A 15,616-nucleotide genomic window follows, 5' to 3' on the forward strand; every position below is an offset into this window, starting at 1 on the left:
AGGGGGAAGCAGGTTCCCTGCTGAGCAGAGAGCCTGATGCGGGGCTCAATCCCAGGACCCTGGGATCATGACCTGAGCTGAAGGCAGAGGCTTAACCCACTGAGCCACCCAGGTGCCCCAATCCAAGATTTTTTAAAGATAATGTATTAAGTACGATATACTTGGTTAACATCACTACTAAAATACCAAATAATAGCAGAGTCTTCTTTCTTATCTATAATAACGTAAGGTAAATATCCACATGTAACTTACTAGTATGCAGATTAATACCATCTATACTACAAATGACATTTCACTAAAACCAGGAAACCCTGGGCGGTGGGGGAACAACTTTAAAATTGATTTTTAAGTGGCAATAAGATCCAAAATCAGTTAGTTGTTTAAATAAAATTACTTTGAGGTAGAGTGACCTGGCTGGCTCAGTCAATAGAGCATATGATTCTTGATCTTGGGGTTGTGGGTTTGAGCTCCACTTTGATGTAGAGATTACTTCAAGATAAAACTTTTAAAAAGTATATGTAGGTATATATACTTAGAGGTATTATTTTGGGGACAATAGATTTTTGTAGGAAATTATCAATAAAATTTGTCAATGATTGGATGAAAGTAAAATTTTTTTAAAATTAATTTTTTGCTTTACATTTATACAATTAATCTACTAACACACACCCCATGGGATGATCAACTTTTCTAATTTTTTTAGCAGCTCTTATTTACTGCAGAACCTAATACAGAAATCACTATGTAAGAATAATATTCTAGAACAACTCAATGAACATTTCGCAAATGATCATTTAAATCAGTGTCTTCCTCAGTTCCTAGCTCAGTTTTTATGAACCATCATCCAAAACTCTCATTTACTCATTCATTCACTTACTAAATACCCGAGTACCTAAAACTTTGTCTCAGGGGGGAAAAACCAGTTACATTACTTCTGAAACACTTGTTTTCTTTGATATAACAGAATTTATGACTGTTTTCTTTATGACTGTTTTCTTTTGGCAGACAAAAGAAGCCCTTATATTTTGGAGATATATAACTATTCTATTAGCGAAACCTTCTGGTCTCTCCTAAATAAACTCATATTAACTTTAATGATTAAAAGTAATCTTGGGGTATGGGTGCCTTGGTGGCTCATTCGGTTAAGCATCTGCCTTCAGCTCACGTCATGATCCCAGGGTTCTGAGAACCCCTCCCTGTCTCCCTTGCTTGTGCATAGGTGCTCTGTCAAATAAATAAATAAAATCTTTAAAAAACAATAATTTGGGGGTAAATATGAATTCCATCAGCTTACAATTGAACAAGCAATACATAAAAATTAAATAGTAAACAGAATATTAAGTTACAACATATTCTGTGTATTAAAGAATTATAAATTAGGTTAGAAAACTAAAATTTTAATATTAAAACAATTACCCTAAAATCCAAGAGGGTAAGTTTATCCCAGGATGGCAGAAGAGACCAACTTCCCGAATTCCTTGAAAGTCACAGTGTAATTGCAGGAAATTTGATAATTCTGAAGCAACAGTAACCACAGTTTCATAGGTATAATAAACTGGAGGCTGGCTGTTACACTCATCAAAACATACAGCTATTTTATCTGAATAAATGGAGGCAGCCTGATGCACTAGTTCTTGAAGAGTCATTTCACTGAAGTTTCTCTAAGCATCATGGGTAGCAGAGAACTCCACCTACATACAGAAATATTATGGGAACAGAGAATTTTAGGGAACCTGGTAGGATGAGAAAGGGAGAGAGAAACTTCTATATAAATCATTCCTCACAAAAATAAATATATCAAAAACATAATCTCAGAGCCCAGGAATGATCTGTGGTGATACAAGATGGTTGAAAATTAATTTGATACCACTGACCTAACACTGGGTCAGTGCTGGAAGAAAATTTGGGAGAGGAGTGGTATACACAGGGGAGAAAAAAAACAGGTAAAAATGTAGTCTCTCTCGACTGCCCACATTAGGAAAAAACAAAAAAATTAACCAATAAAACTCAAATTAAAGCACTACATGCTTATTTTTTTTCTTTTTTTGGTTATCATCCCAGATTAAGGCAAAGTGGTTAAAATCCTGTACACTGTCTTTGAAAAGACTAATGGGAATAAACTGTGCTTTTAGGAACTGAACTTAAGAACAGCACAATAAACCCTCGACAGAAAAAAGAAAGAACTACCTACATCCACCCAATTTTAGACCACTATACATAAACTATATTATTTATTATATTTCAGAGATCACAAATAGTCCCTTTTATAAATGCTGAATAACCTCTTTATTCTCTACATTTAAATTCCCAATAAATTCATTTAAATTACAGCATTACAACTCAAAGCATTCTCTCAATATTCTCTGGACTTCAATAAAAATATAAAGATTTTAAACAGTACTTCATCAAAAAAATATTTTAGGGATCATCGGTTAAGAAACAACTGCTGGTATTTCCTTGAGATAAAAGTGATTTTCTTCTCTTCTATGAACTCCTTTCCATATTTCAAAAGCAAGATTTACAAAGTAGCCTAGTTTTTTCTTACTTGCGTATACATATTTGAACTGATTTCATTGATTCAAAATAAAAAACTTTTATCTATATAATTTTATTTATATGAATTAGGGGCGACTGGGTAGCTCAGACCGTTGAGCGTGTGCCTTCGGCTTCGGTCATGATCCCAGGATCTTGGAATTGAGTCCCGCATGGGGGCCCCTGCTTGGCCGGGAGCCTGCTTTCTCCCTCTCTCTCTGCCTCCCCCAGCTTGTGCTCTCTCTGTCAAATAAATAAAATCTTTAAAAAAATTTTATATGAATTAGGAAACAGAACATTCCTAATGAGTGCAAAATGAACCAACCACCATTAAGACCCATAAGGTTTGGGGACACCTGGGTGGCTCAGTTGGTTGGACGACTGCCTTCGGCTCAGGTCATGATCCTGGAGTCCCGGGATGGAGTCCCACATCGGACTCCCAGCTCCATGGGGAGTCTGCTTCTCTCTCTGACCTTCTCCTCGCTCATGCTCTCTCACTGTCTCTCTCTCAAATAAAAAAAAAAAAAAAAAAAAATCTTTAAAGACCCATTAGGTTTGAAAATGTTAGGATATCTAAATACAAAATGTAAAAATATCACTGTAGTGTAGTTTTTAATAAGCATTTCTATATTCTCTGCTGTAATGTACAAGATAAAAAGATTGAATTTTTCCTCATACACACAAATTGGATAAAGACTGCTGATAGCATTAATTATGCCAAATACATTTATTACAGGAGGTACAGTCAGTGCAGATCTGCCATTACTCTCTCCTGCTATCAGTAACAAATTGCTCACATTATAAGGCATTTTCACAAAAATGTTATACTGTATGTATACAGTATATATAAAATGCTATACTGTATGCCCCCCCAAAATGCATTTTTAATGCAAAAACAATTACAGCAGTTAAGTATTTTTCACATGAGGACATTCTGATTATTATTCTCCAAAATACTTAACATCAAAGGGGAAAGATTATAAAGCATAAACTTTAAAAAATATTTTCATAGCAAATTGCAACACTCACCACACATTATCTATATAATTCAGATGTTTTTATACTTTTAACTGCCAGTTCCCTGGTGGTTGCCACAGAAACTTAAGGCAAGATCTATTGTGTGAAGTTTTTTTTTTTATCAATCAAATACATTCTCTCCAATAAAAAAATATATACTTATTCGACTCCCAAACATTTCTGAGACCCCCCCTCATGGAGGGGAGCAAATCTGGTAAGCAGATTTTATATGTAATGCATATTCGCTACTTCCTTTACAACAGTAGACGCTATTAAGTTACCAAAGGTCTTAAGAGGGTCAACAAATTCTCGTGCTCCAAGGGTTCTCTTCCTACCTTATCAGTTACTTTATTTTTTTTGAAGATTTTTAATTTTATTTATTTGACAGACACAGATCACAAGTAGGCAGAGAGGCAGGCAGAGAGAGAGGGGGAAGCAGGCTCCCTGCTGAGCAGAGAACCGGATGTGGGGCTCCATCCCAGGCCCCTGAGATCATGACCCGAGTCAAAGGCAAAGCCTTAACCCACTGAGCCACCCAGGTGCTATCAGTTATTTTAAAAAGACAGTTATATAATCTAGAAACGTTACTGTGCTGCATCCATTGGCTTCTTAGTTTACATTTTGCAATGACATTTAGTAACAATGCACTCTGTAGCTCCCCAAACACTTTCGTTCGCTCTTCCAAACCATCCGAGCAAACAGTAGAGCAGATTTCTCTTTCAGAACGAAGCGGCAAAGGGTCTGAGGCTGGGTAACCCCGGAGAGATCACACAGATGAGTTCAGCCTCTGCACGCCACCAACCTGCCAGCCGCCACTGTCACATCCCGGACCAGGCGGTGGCCCTGAGGCTGAACGAAGCTGCACACCCAGCCTGAAGCCTCCCCCTACTTCAGTTCCCTCACACAGGCCCCCGCCGGATGCAGCCTCCTGAGAGACTCACTCAGAAGGCCTGAGGACTGCGGCAGAAGCTTTAGCCCATCCGGACCTTCCAAACGACCGAACCCAGCATCTCCCCCAACACACGTGAAAGCAGCCATTACCCACAAGCCGTAAAGCTTATCCACCGCACGGGCCGCCGGGATCTGAGAGGCACCGGCTCTCGCGTGATCTTCTGCGTCGCTACATTGACGTCAGCTGAAGCGACCGAGGGCTGACAGTGTCGGGCTGACAGTGTCTCGCTGCCCTGCCCCCTCCGTATGATCTTGCGGCAACCTGGGAGGAGACCTGGCGCTGCTTCTGCCTACCGCGCTCAACTCTGACACCTGTTGTTGTCACGCTAGATTTTGGACAGGGTTTGCCAAGACTTTGGAGCTGACCAGCTTAGAATCATGCCCTTTCATACTTAAACTCGGGTGAGATACTTTAATTTGAAACCGCTCTCTCCTTGTCCACACAGTGGAGAGAAAGAGAATGTCTAGGCTTGATGGGAAGGAAGGTGATATAGCGGTGAAATGCAACAGTAAATGGACTTAATCCATCTGACATTTCCTGAGAGTAGAAGTAGAGTTTGGAAGACTGAGTGCCGTGATGAACCCTGCAAAGGAGGTCCCTGTTATAATTAGGCTGACATTTTAATTGCAAGAGACAGACTTAAACGATGACTAAGAAATTTTCAGCGTACAGTAGTCGCAATAAAATAGTTCGGGGGCGGGGGAGTTACCTAAGCTATATGCCTGAATAATAATTGGTCACCAAGTTATTACAGTTGGAGACATGTAAACTATTACAGGTGTCAAAGGAAACAATAAGTGTTATTTTTTTTTAAGATTTTATTTATTTATTTGAGAGAGAGACAGTGAGAGAGAGCATGAGCGAGGAGAAGGTCAGAGAGAGAAACAGACTCCCCATGGAGCTGGGAGACCGATGCGGGACTCGATCCCGGGACTCCGGGATCATGACCTGAGCCGAAGGCAGTCGTCCAACCAACTGAGCCACCCAGGCGTCCCAATAAGTGTTATTTTTAAGCTACTCTGCAACAGCAGAGATGAAGTGATCAGGTTTTTAAAAATTTTTGCGTAAGGACTGAGAAGACCGCCCAGTATTGACTATATATGAGAAGTCATGGGACATCCTCTTGTCCTTAGGGTCAGGGGCAAGAAACTATCAGTAAGCCAAGCAAGAGATAGATCTATCCTTGCACAATGCTTTCACACGGATGTACCACAGCCTACTCAAACTATGGGGGGGGGGGGGGTGTTGTCCCCATACGTTTCTGTATTTGAGAATAACACCATCATCCAGCCAGCAAAGAAACCTAGATACCACCCTCGCCTTTTTCTTTACCCTCCTATATCCAATCAGAGCCTGTCTCCACTCCTCAAAGTCAGCTGACTACATCAGAATCACCTGTGGGATGTTAAAGATTCTAGTTTCATGGACCTCCATCCCCATAGGTTCTCAATAAGTTTTCTACTGAGGGGCCTACAATCTGCGTTTTCAAAATGCTCACATCATTTCCGCTACTGCTACCTTAGTTCAGGTCTTCTTGGTCAGCTTTTCCCTAAAGCCTATCTAGCCTCGCTTGGCTCTAACTCTAAATTGCTGCTAGAAGGATGTTGGTTTTATTATAAAATTTCAACTTGGATAGTAATGATAGGGTTTTTTTTTAAGTTGTTTATTCCCCTTGTACAATCTACTTTTTTTTTTTCTTCTGTTGGTTTTGGACACTATCTTTCACATGAGAGGCTTCCTGGGGTATCTGGTAGTCATGAATTACCTGCGCATATTTAAAAGTGGGACATTTGGGACGCCTGGGTGGCTCAGTTGGTTAAGCTGCTGCCTTCGGCTCAATAATGATCCCAGGGTCCTGGGATTGAGTCCCGCATCAGACTCCTTGCTCGGCAGGGAGCCTGCTTCTCTTGCTGTCTCTGCCTGTCACTCTGCCTGCTTGTGTGTACTCTCTCTGACAGATAAATAAATAAAATATTGTAAAAAAATAAAAGTGGGACATTTAACTTGATTGTAAAGAGTCTGTAGGACAAGTTTGTTGAAAATCAAGTTGAGAGAAAAGGGCTTGCTGTATGTTTGGAGGTGTGTGTCTCAGAATTGAGTATAAAACTTATCACTTAATTCTATTTCAGGTTTTTTATGTCCTCCAATATGAAGACATTGTTTTAGGGGCACCGGGGTGGCTCAGTCGGTTGAATGTCCAACTCAACCTCAGCTCAGGTCTTAATCTCAGGGTTGTAAGTTCAAGCCCTGCATTGGGCTCCATGCTGGGTGAGGAGCCCACTTAAAACTAAGGGACACCTGGGTGGCTCAGTCAATTAAGAGTCCACCTTCAGCTCAAGTCTTGATCTCAGGGTCCTGCCTGAGGGCTCCCTGCTTAGTGGGGAGTCTGCTTCTCCCTTGTCCCTCTCCCACCGGTCATGCCCACTCTCTCAAATAAATACAATCTCTTTTTTTTTAAGATTTTATTTATTTATTTGGCAGAGAAAGATCACAAGTAGGCAGAGAGAAGAGGGGGAAGCAGGCTCCCTGCTGAGCAGAAAGCCCGATGCGGGACTCGATCCCAGGACCCTGAGATCATGACCTGAGCCGAAGGCAGCGGCTTAACCCACTGAGCCACCCAGGTGCCCCTCAAATAAATACAATCTTTAAAAAAAATTTTTTTTTATTAAAAAGGTGCCTGTGTGGCGCAGATGGTTAAGGTCCAACTTCTGGTTTTAGCTCAGGTCATGATCTCAGGGTCATCAGATTGAGCCCCCATAGGGTTCCGTGCTCAGAAATCTCAAGAATTCTTGCTCTCTCTGTCCCTCCAGCTCATGCCCGCTCTCAGATCTTTTTTTTTTTTTTAACGTTTTAATTAGTACAACAACAACAAAAAACCCCAAAGACATTGTTTTACTTTCTCCTGAACACAAGGGCCTTCAGAATTAGGCTACACAGCGGTGATAGGTAAGGGCACAAAGATGTAACTCATTCCTAAATGAACTTCAATGCTGTTACCCTCGTCACCCCTTTCCAGAAGCCAACTTCTCAGGTTTTTAAGAGGTTCTGTGATGTAAATAGGATTGTTTATTGGCTTTCCCGCTGCTGGTTTAGAATTTAGCTTTTCCAAATCAGCTGAGCCCTTTGCTTTTGACTCCAGAATCTTTTAGTCTATCCTTGAGAGTTTAGGACTCTTAAGTCCCTTTACCGTCACTTTCAGGGGGTCTTAAGAGAAAGCAAATGCAGAAGACTAAGTTCAAAACACCATTTTTACCTGGTAATCTAGAATGATAATTCTAAAATATATGTCAGATTAATCATAGCATTCTCCTGCGGTGCCTGGGTGGCTCAGTGGGTTCAGTCTCTGCCTTCAGCTCAGTTCAAGATCTCAGGGTCCTGGGATTGAGCCCTGCATGGGGCTCTCTGCTCAGCAGGAAGCCTGCTTCCCCCTCCCCCTGCCTGACTCTCTGCCTACTTGTGATCTCTCTGTGAAATAAATATAGTCTTTTTTCAAAAAAAATCATAGCATTCTCCTGCTTAAGACCTTCTTTAGTGGTCTCTCATTGGCTGCAGGAAGACATTCAGATACCTTACCAAGATAAACAAGATGGTTCATTATCTAGCCCTACCTGTAACACTTAACCAACCTCCATATTCCTCATACATGGTCCTGGAAGTTCAGCTATGATTAAGACCCTAGTAAATCTTCTGAGCCAAATATCCACACCTGTGTTCTGGCAGGGTTTCAGGCTAAAATACCCTTTCTTCTCCCCAAGTTTGCTTGATGAACATTTACCCCTTTTATGAAAACACAGCTTAAACATCACCTCCTTGGGATGTCTGGGTGGTTCAGTCGATTAGGCGTCTGCCTGTGGCTCAGCTCATGATCCCAGGGTCCTGGGATTGAGTCCCACATCAGGCTCCCTGCTCAGCAGAGAGCCTACTTCCCTCTGCCTGAGATCTCTCGTGTGCCAACAAATAAATAAAATCATAAAAAATAAAACCACCTCCTTGGTGCCTTTCTTCAACGCTTTATTAGAATGTATCTATCCTCCCCTCACCATCCCATGAACCCAGCAAACTGCTGGGAGGGACACTCCTGCCATGGTCCTGGGTGTCCTTGCAAATTCTTGCTGGATATGCCAGAAACACAAGGTATTGATTGCTCTTTATTCAGGTCATTTGTCAGGGCTGGCTGTTTGGGGTGATGGATCTCCAGACCTGAGGTAATGTTTTTCCCAAGGAGCAGGTTTGCTTCCATTTACTATAAAAGCAAATCCCCCAAACTTAATATTCCTTTCCTGTCACACAACTCACTGCAAGTGCAGACATCCATCTCTGCCTAACTCCATCTCCCCAGTGGGACTTGGGAAACGGGGAACTGACAAATGAAGCTCTGGCCACTTTTTGCCATGCGCAATGCATTTGTCTTTGACCCAGAAATCTCAGGTCTACTGCCATGAAACAGTGACAGTAATAGCTTTTCAGTAGGGTCCAAGCCTAGACCCTTCCCAAACGGTGACTTACACTTCTTATACAGAACCTGGCAACAGCTGCATTATTTCTTTGACTTCTTATACTCAATAGTTAAGTACCTTGAAAACAGTTTCATTTCGTATGCACCTGTTTCCCCAACTATCTTTTTTTTTTTTTTTTTAAAGATTTTATTTATTTACTTGAGAGAGAGACAGTGAGAGAGAGCATGATCGAGGAGAAGGTCAGAGAGAGAAGCAGACTCCCCATGGAGCTGGGAGCCCGATGCGGGACTCGATCCCGGGACTCCAGGATCATGACCTGAGCCGAAGGCAGTCGTCCAACCAACTGAGCCACCCAGGCGTCCCTCCCCAACTATCTTTTTATTCTTCTCCCTCCACTACATCAATTCCTGGGAAATATCAAATGCCTATCCCAGAACCTTGCTGATCCTTTGTCCATTTATTGATGCATTCTAACTTCACTTCTTTTCACCTAATTTCCCATTCATCTCAGTTGCCAATGTCATTTCTTTTAAGAATAAAAATTTCATAAACAATTTTGATTATCCTTGACCTTACCTCCAATGTGTGGGTTTTCCATCCAACCCACAATTAACTCAGGAAGAGCCAGTTGGAAGAAACGCAGAGGACAAGGTATGTGGAAAGGGAGCATGGAGCTACATGCTCTCCAAGCATACCAGTCACCCGAGTCTCCAGGTCACCAACCCGGAAGTTCTCCATACCCTGTGTCCTTCCGGGTTTTTATATGCTTAATTGTGAGGGCATGATTAATTTTTTAAAAAGATTTTATTTATTTGACAGAGATCATAAGTAGGCAGAGGCAGGCAGAGAGGGGGGGGGGGGGGGAAGCAGGCTCCCTGCTGAGCAGAGAGCACCATGCGGGGCTCGATTCCAGGACCCTGAGATCATGACCTGAGCTGAAGACAGAGGCTTCAGAGGCAGAGGCCAGGTGCCCCAGGCATGATTAATTTTTTAAAGATTTTAAAAAATTTATTTGACAGAGGCATAGCAAGAGAGGAAGGGGGAGTGGAGAGGGAGAAGCGGACTTCCTACAGAACCCGGAGCATGATGCGGGGGCTCGATCCCAGGACCCGGGGATCAAGACCTGAGCGGAAGGCAGATGTCCAACAATCAACAACGAAGCCACCCAGGCGCCCTGAGGACGTGATTAATTAGATCATTGGACGTTACCAGTTGATTCAATCTGTAGCTCCACTCCCCTCCGTCAAAGTCAAGGAGATGGGGCTGGATGTTCAACCTGATGTTCACATGGTTAGTTCCCAAGGCAAGTAGTCCTTATTCGTAGGTGTTTTTAGAAAGTCACCTCATTAACATAAATTCAGGTGTGGTTGAAAAGAGTTTGTTATGAATAGTGACATCTTTATTAAAGGCAAACCAAAAAACCCTCAACCACAGAGAATTAACAAGTGGTTACCATAGAGGAGGTGGGTGGGTGGGGGATGGGTGAAAGAAGTGATGGGGGGTTAAGAGTACACTTCCCATGATGAACACTGAGTAATATATGGACCTGTTGAATCACTGTATTGCACATCTGGAACTAATTTAGCACTGTATGTTGACTATACTGGAATTTTTTTTTTTAAACCACACCTTTATTTCTCCTACCACTTAGGAAATCTCAAGGACTTTAGGATAACTGTGCTAGAAATAGGATAAAGACCAAATATATATTTATTATAAATCACAGTATCATACTACCCTGAAAACAAGGCTAGCTCCCTGTTGTGCGCTTTGTAGCAACACAGCTGGTATAATGGTGTTATTTGATTTACTCTTAACAGTACTCAGCTGCTCAGTTGAAGATGGAGAAAATTAGTGGCTGGGTTCATTCAGGCTTGTTTTGTCAGATGGCTAGGAAAGAACGAAGTGATGAGGGAGGTCCCATTGTTCGCAAGAGGGAGTCTATTTTATTAAAGTTCTGCAGGGGACCCAATAACATTATATACATACAAATACTACATAAAATATATAAAAGGGGTGCCTGGGTGACTCAGTGGGTTGAGCCTCTACCTTCAGCTCAGGTCATGGTCTCAGGGTCCTGGGATTGAGCCCCACATCCAGGCTCTCTGCTCAGCAGGTAGCCTGCTTCCTCCTCTCTCTACCTGCCTCTCTGCGATCTCTCACTCTGTCAAATAAAAACATCTTTAAAAAATATATACATATATATATATATAAGTATATGTTTGAAAGAGAGAGAGATACACATATTTTTTTTTTAAGATTTTTTCTTTATTTATCTGACAGAGATCACAAGTAGGCAGAGAGGCAGGCAGAGAGAGAGGAGGAAGCAGGCTACCTGCAGAGCAGAAAGCCCGATGTGGGGCTCGATCCCAGGACCCTGGGATCATGACCTGAGCCGAAGGCAGAGGCTTAACCCACTGAGCCACCCAGGTGCCCCGAGATACACATATTTTTAAGAAACTGGCTCATAGGGGGTGCCTGGGTGGCTCAGTTGGTTGAGCAACTGCTTTCAGCTCAGGTCATGATCCTGGAGTCCCGGAATCGAGTTCCGCATCGGGCTCCCTGCTCAGCGGGGAGTCTGCTTCTCCCTCTGACCCTCTCTTCTCTCATGCTCTCTCTCTCTCTCTCAAGTAAATAAAGTCTTCAAAAAAATAAAATAAAATCTTAAAAAAAAAAAAAAGAAAAGAAACTGGCTCATAAAATTGTGAGAGCCAACAAGTTTGAAGTCTACAGAGCAGGCCAGTAGGCTGGAAACTCTGGCAGGGTTTCTGTGTTGCAATTTTGAAAATTCTACCTTCAGGAAACCTCCATCTTTATTCTTAAGGACCTACAACTGACTGGATGAGGCCCATTCACATTCTGGACAGTAATCTGCTTTCTTCAGTTTACTGCTGGGGCACCTTGGTGGCTTAGTCTGTTAGGTGTCCAACTCTTATTTAGGTTCGGGTCATGATCTCAGGGTCATGGAATTGAGCACGACATGCGTTGAGCCCTGCATTGAGTGGGGCTCTGTGCTCAGCAGGGAGTTCACTTGAGAGTCTCTCTCTCCCTCTGCCCCTCCCTCTACTCAGGCTCTTTCTAAAATCAATCTTTTTTTTTTTTTTTTTTTAAAGTCTACTGATTTAAATGCTAATCAAATCTAAAAAATAACTTCACCAATCTAGATTGGTGTTTGAACAAACTGGGCACCACAGCCTAGCCAAGTTAACACAAAATTATCTCCTCAATCAGTATGTCAAACAAATTAATTTTCAGTAAAGCAAATTCAAAGGCCGTGGGCCCCTTTTGTGCAATCATTTTCCATTTTGTCACAGGGCAAGGAGTTCAGTTATTATGGTAGATCCTGAGAACTTCCAAAACAGTTAAAAGCATTGGTTCTGGGGCACCTGGGTGGCTCAGTGGGTTGAGCCTCTGCCTTCAGCTCAGGTCATGATCTCAAGATCCTGGGATCGAGCCCCACATCAGGATCTCTGCTCAGCATGGGACCCTGCTTCTCCCTCTCTCTCTGCCTGCCTCTCTGCCTACTTGTGATCTCTGTGTCTGTCAAATAAATAAATAAAATCTTAAAAAAAAAAAAAAAGTATTGGTTCCTGCCATCGTTTAACAACTTCTCAGCTACAGAAAAAATTTATGCACACTCAAAAATGAGTTTACATTGCGTACTATAGCTTAGTCTAAAATGTCTAAGGGACATGCAGTTTTTCCTGAGAGGCTTGGATTTTCATTTTTACTTATAAACAAGAAAGCAATTTTCCTTAGGAGTTGACAAGGCTCTATTTGAAATCCAAAGAAGAAGGCATGAGAAGTGACGCCCTGGGGCAAGATTTTCAGAGGCAACAGCATATATGCATATATTACTTTTTGTTTAGAGGTGGGTCTTGGTATGTTTATTATATATATATATATATATATATATATATATTTTTTTTTTAAAGATTTTATTTTTATTATTTATTTGACAGAGAGAAATCACAAGTAGATGGAGAGGCAGGCAGAGAGAGAGAGGGAAGCAGGCTCCCTGCGGAGCAGAGAGCCCGATGCGGGACTCGATCCCAGGACCCTGAGATCATGACCCGAGCCGAAGGCAGCGACTTAACCCACTGAGCCACCCAGGCGCCCCTATTATATATATATTTTTAAAGATTTTATTTGTTTTATTTGACAGAGATCACAAGTAGGCAGAGAGGCAGGAAGAGAGAGAGAGGAGGAGGAAGCAGGCTCTCCACCTAGCAGAGAGCCTGACTCGGGGCTCAGTCCCAGGACCCTGAGATCATGACCCGAGCTGAAGGCAGAGGCTTCAACCCACTGAGCCACCCAGGTGCCCTGGTATGTTTATTTTAAAAATAGACTATATTGGGGTGCCTGGGTGCCTCAGTAATTAAGTGTCTGCCTTCGGCTCGGGTCGTGATCCCAGCATCCTGGGATCAAGTCCCACATCAGGCTCACTGTTTGGCGAGAAGCCTGCTTCTCCTCCTCCTGCTTATGTTCCCTCTCTCACTGTGTCTCTGTCAAATAAATAAAATCTAAAAAAAAAAAAAGAGAGAGAGAGAGAGAGAGGGAGAGAGAGACTATTTTCTAGAGTACTTTTAGTTTACAGCAAAATCGAACCCCAACCCCAAACATGCACAGCCCCCCCATGATCTTTCAACTGATAAGCCTACATGGACACGTTATTATCATCCAAAGTCTATAGTTTCATTAGGGTTTACTCTTGGTTTTGTACACCATGGGCTGGAACAAATATATAATGACATGTATCCACCATCACAGTATCACAGAGAGCAGTTTCATGGTCCAAAAATTCTCTGTGCCCTTCCTATCATATGTTCCTCCCCACCAACCCCTCATGTCTCCACAGTTTTGCCTTTTCCAAAATGGCATATAGTTGGGAGTCGCACAGTATACAGCTTTCACAGACTGGCTTCTTTCCCTTGGTAATATGCATTTAAGTTCCCTCCGTGTCTCTCTGTGGTCTGCTAGCTCTTTTCTTTTTAGGACTGAATAATATTCTATTGCCTGGATGTACCACAGTTTATTGATTTACCTACTTTGATTTAAAAAAAAATTCCCCCAACACACAAACACATGCACGCACACATTTTGGAAATCTGTGACACCTCTTCTGTTACACTCCCCATTCCCACTAGTCCTTCTGCAGAGCTTGCTAATATTATGGTGCTTACTTATTAGCATTACATTTTAAATAACGTTATGTGTCCTTTCTACTCAGCCAGGAGTTTTTTCCTGTTCATAAGCAATGGCCTATTTATTGAAATGTCTGGATCAGAGAAATAAGATCTGACTAGCTGGTGTCAAGAATGAAGCATGGATGTCACTACTACTGTGCTATTCATTATAATGCACTAAATAAAGGTCACTATTAAAAAAAGCACACACGCATATTTAAACACACTTATTACTTATTACATGTATTTGTCACCAACGCATCACAATGAAGTCACAAAAAAGTAGGCTTAGTTTAATTCACAATAAAGATCCTGTGAAAACACATTTTTTAATCTGTTTTGTGATTTTCAATACTCTGCTTATTTTAATTTAAAGCAGTTAAACAACGTTTGAGAGTATATGTAAAAAACTGTAATTTAACTGACTTCAGAAACTTGGGAAATAAAAGGTCATGATGGAGAAACATTAAGAAATCTGTAGAATTACCAAACTCTCACAGTACCATATTCCTTTATAAAAGCATCTCAGTAGAACAAAATAAAAACAATGGGAGACAAAAAACTATGGAAAACACAAAAGTCAAATCAGAGATTTTGGTTTAGTACTTTCCCTGAGTCTCTTGTTTTTAAAAATCAAATGTAAGTGAGGCCAATTCAAAATTGACCCACATGTCTTGTTTCCTCCATGCTGATGTGAGGAATACATTTAAGACAAGAGGCTATACACTCAAATGGTCCCAGGGCTTTATTCAAATGCCAATTTGCTTATGTCACTGCCACAGGGTTATGTGACCCACTACCGCCCGCTGCATATGGGCTTAAAGAACTGTCAAGATTTTATCTTGGCCTGTCACATATAATATAACATATGAGACTATATACCAAATGAAGACAGAAGATTTCAGTTATTAATAAATATTAAATTTCTAAATGGATTTGGACACTATATACATCAAATTAAGGTAACTTAATAACACAGAAACAAACACCTTTATGTTTTAAAAAATCTCACATAAACAGGAGTTGGGGGCAGGTCAACTTAAAATTTTCAATCTCAGATGTTATAAGAAAACACTTTTAAAAAACTGTGTTTCTTAAATCCCAATAAAATAAAAGTAGAAAAAAGTGATAAGGTGATGCTCAGAATTAGATGGGCATGCTAATTCCAAAATAGTTGTCATCTCGATTCTTAAACAAAATTGGCCCCTACCATGTTTCTACTTGATCATTTCATTTCAACTATGTATATATATTTATACATATATGTGTGATATATGTGTATATGTTTGCAAATGATCAAGCACTTCATTAAAGGAATATAATTAATAAGGATAAAAAGGTTGTTAGAATCTAAAAATTTATTTTTTACTTCAAATGTACTAGGTTACTTGCTGGGCTTATACTATAAGGGCACTAAGTAGTATGAATCATACTTTATAGTCAAATGTAGGAAAACTCCTTCCACCGACCTG

General features: G+C 41.1%; 1 protein-coding gene across 7 annotated transcripts in view; it reads right to left on the reverse strand.

Annotated features, from left to right (window-relative positions):
- The window catches only part of AASDH (aminoadipate-semialdehyde dehydrogenase), a 42,327-nt gene extending 37,636 nt beyond the window's left edge, over positions 1-4,691 (reverse strand). Inside the window, exons 1-2 of one of the 7 annotated variants that reach the window (XM_032334366.1) lie at positions 4,491-4,669; positions 1,417-1,691 (exon numbers count right to left, since the gene is read on the reverse strand). In XM_032334366.1, coding sequence (XP_032190257.1) covers positions 1,417-1,646 — 230 coding nt within the window. In that variant the 5' untranslated portion in view covers positions 1,647-1,691; positions 4,491-4,669. Of the gene's footprint in view, positions 1-1,416; positions 1,692-4,351 lie in introns of all 7 variants that reach the window. The other 6 variants (XM_032334365.1, XM_032334368.1, XM_032334363.1 and 3 more) reach the window with 6 other exon arrangements.
- Positions 4,692-15,616: the final 10,925 nt, after the last annotated feature.

This window comes from Mustela erminea, chromosome 2, assembly GCF_009829155.1.
Source record: "Mustela erminea isolate mMusErm1 chromosome 2, mMusErm1.Pri, whole genome shotgun sequence".
Taxonomy (NCBI): Eukaryota; Metazoa; Chordata; class Mammalia; order Carnivora; family Mustelidae; genus Mustela; species Mustela erminea.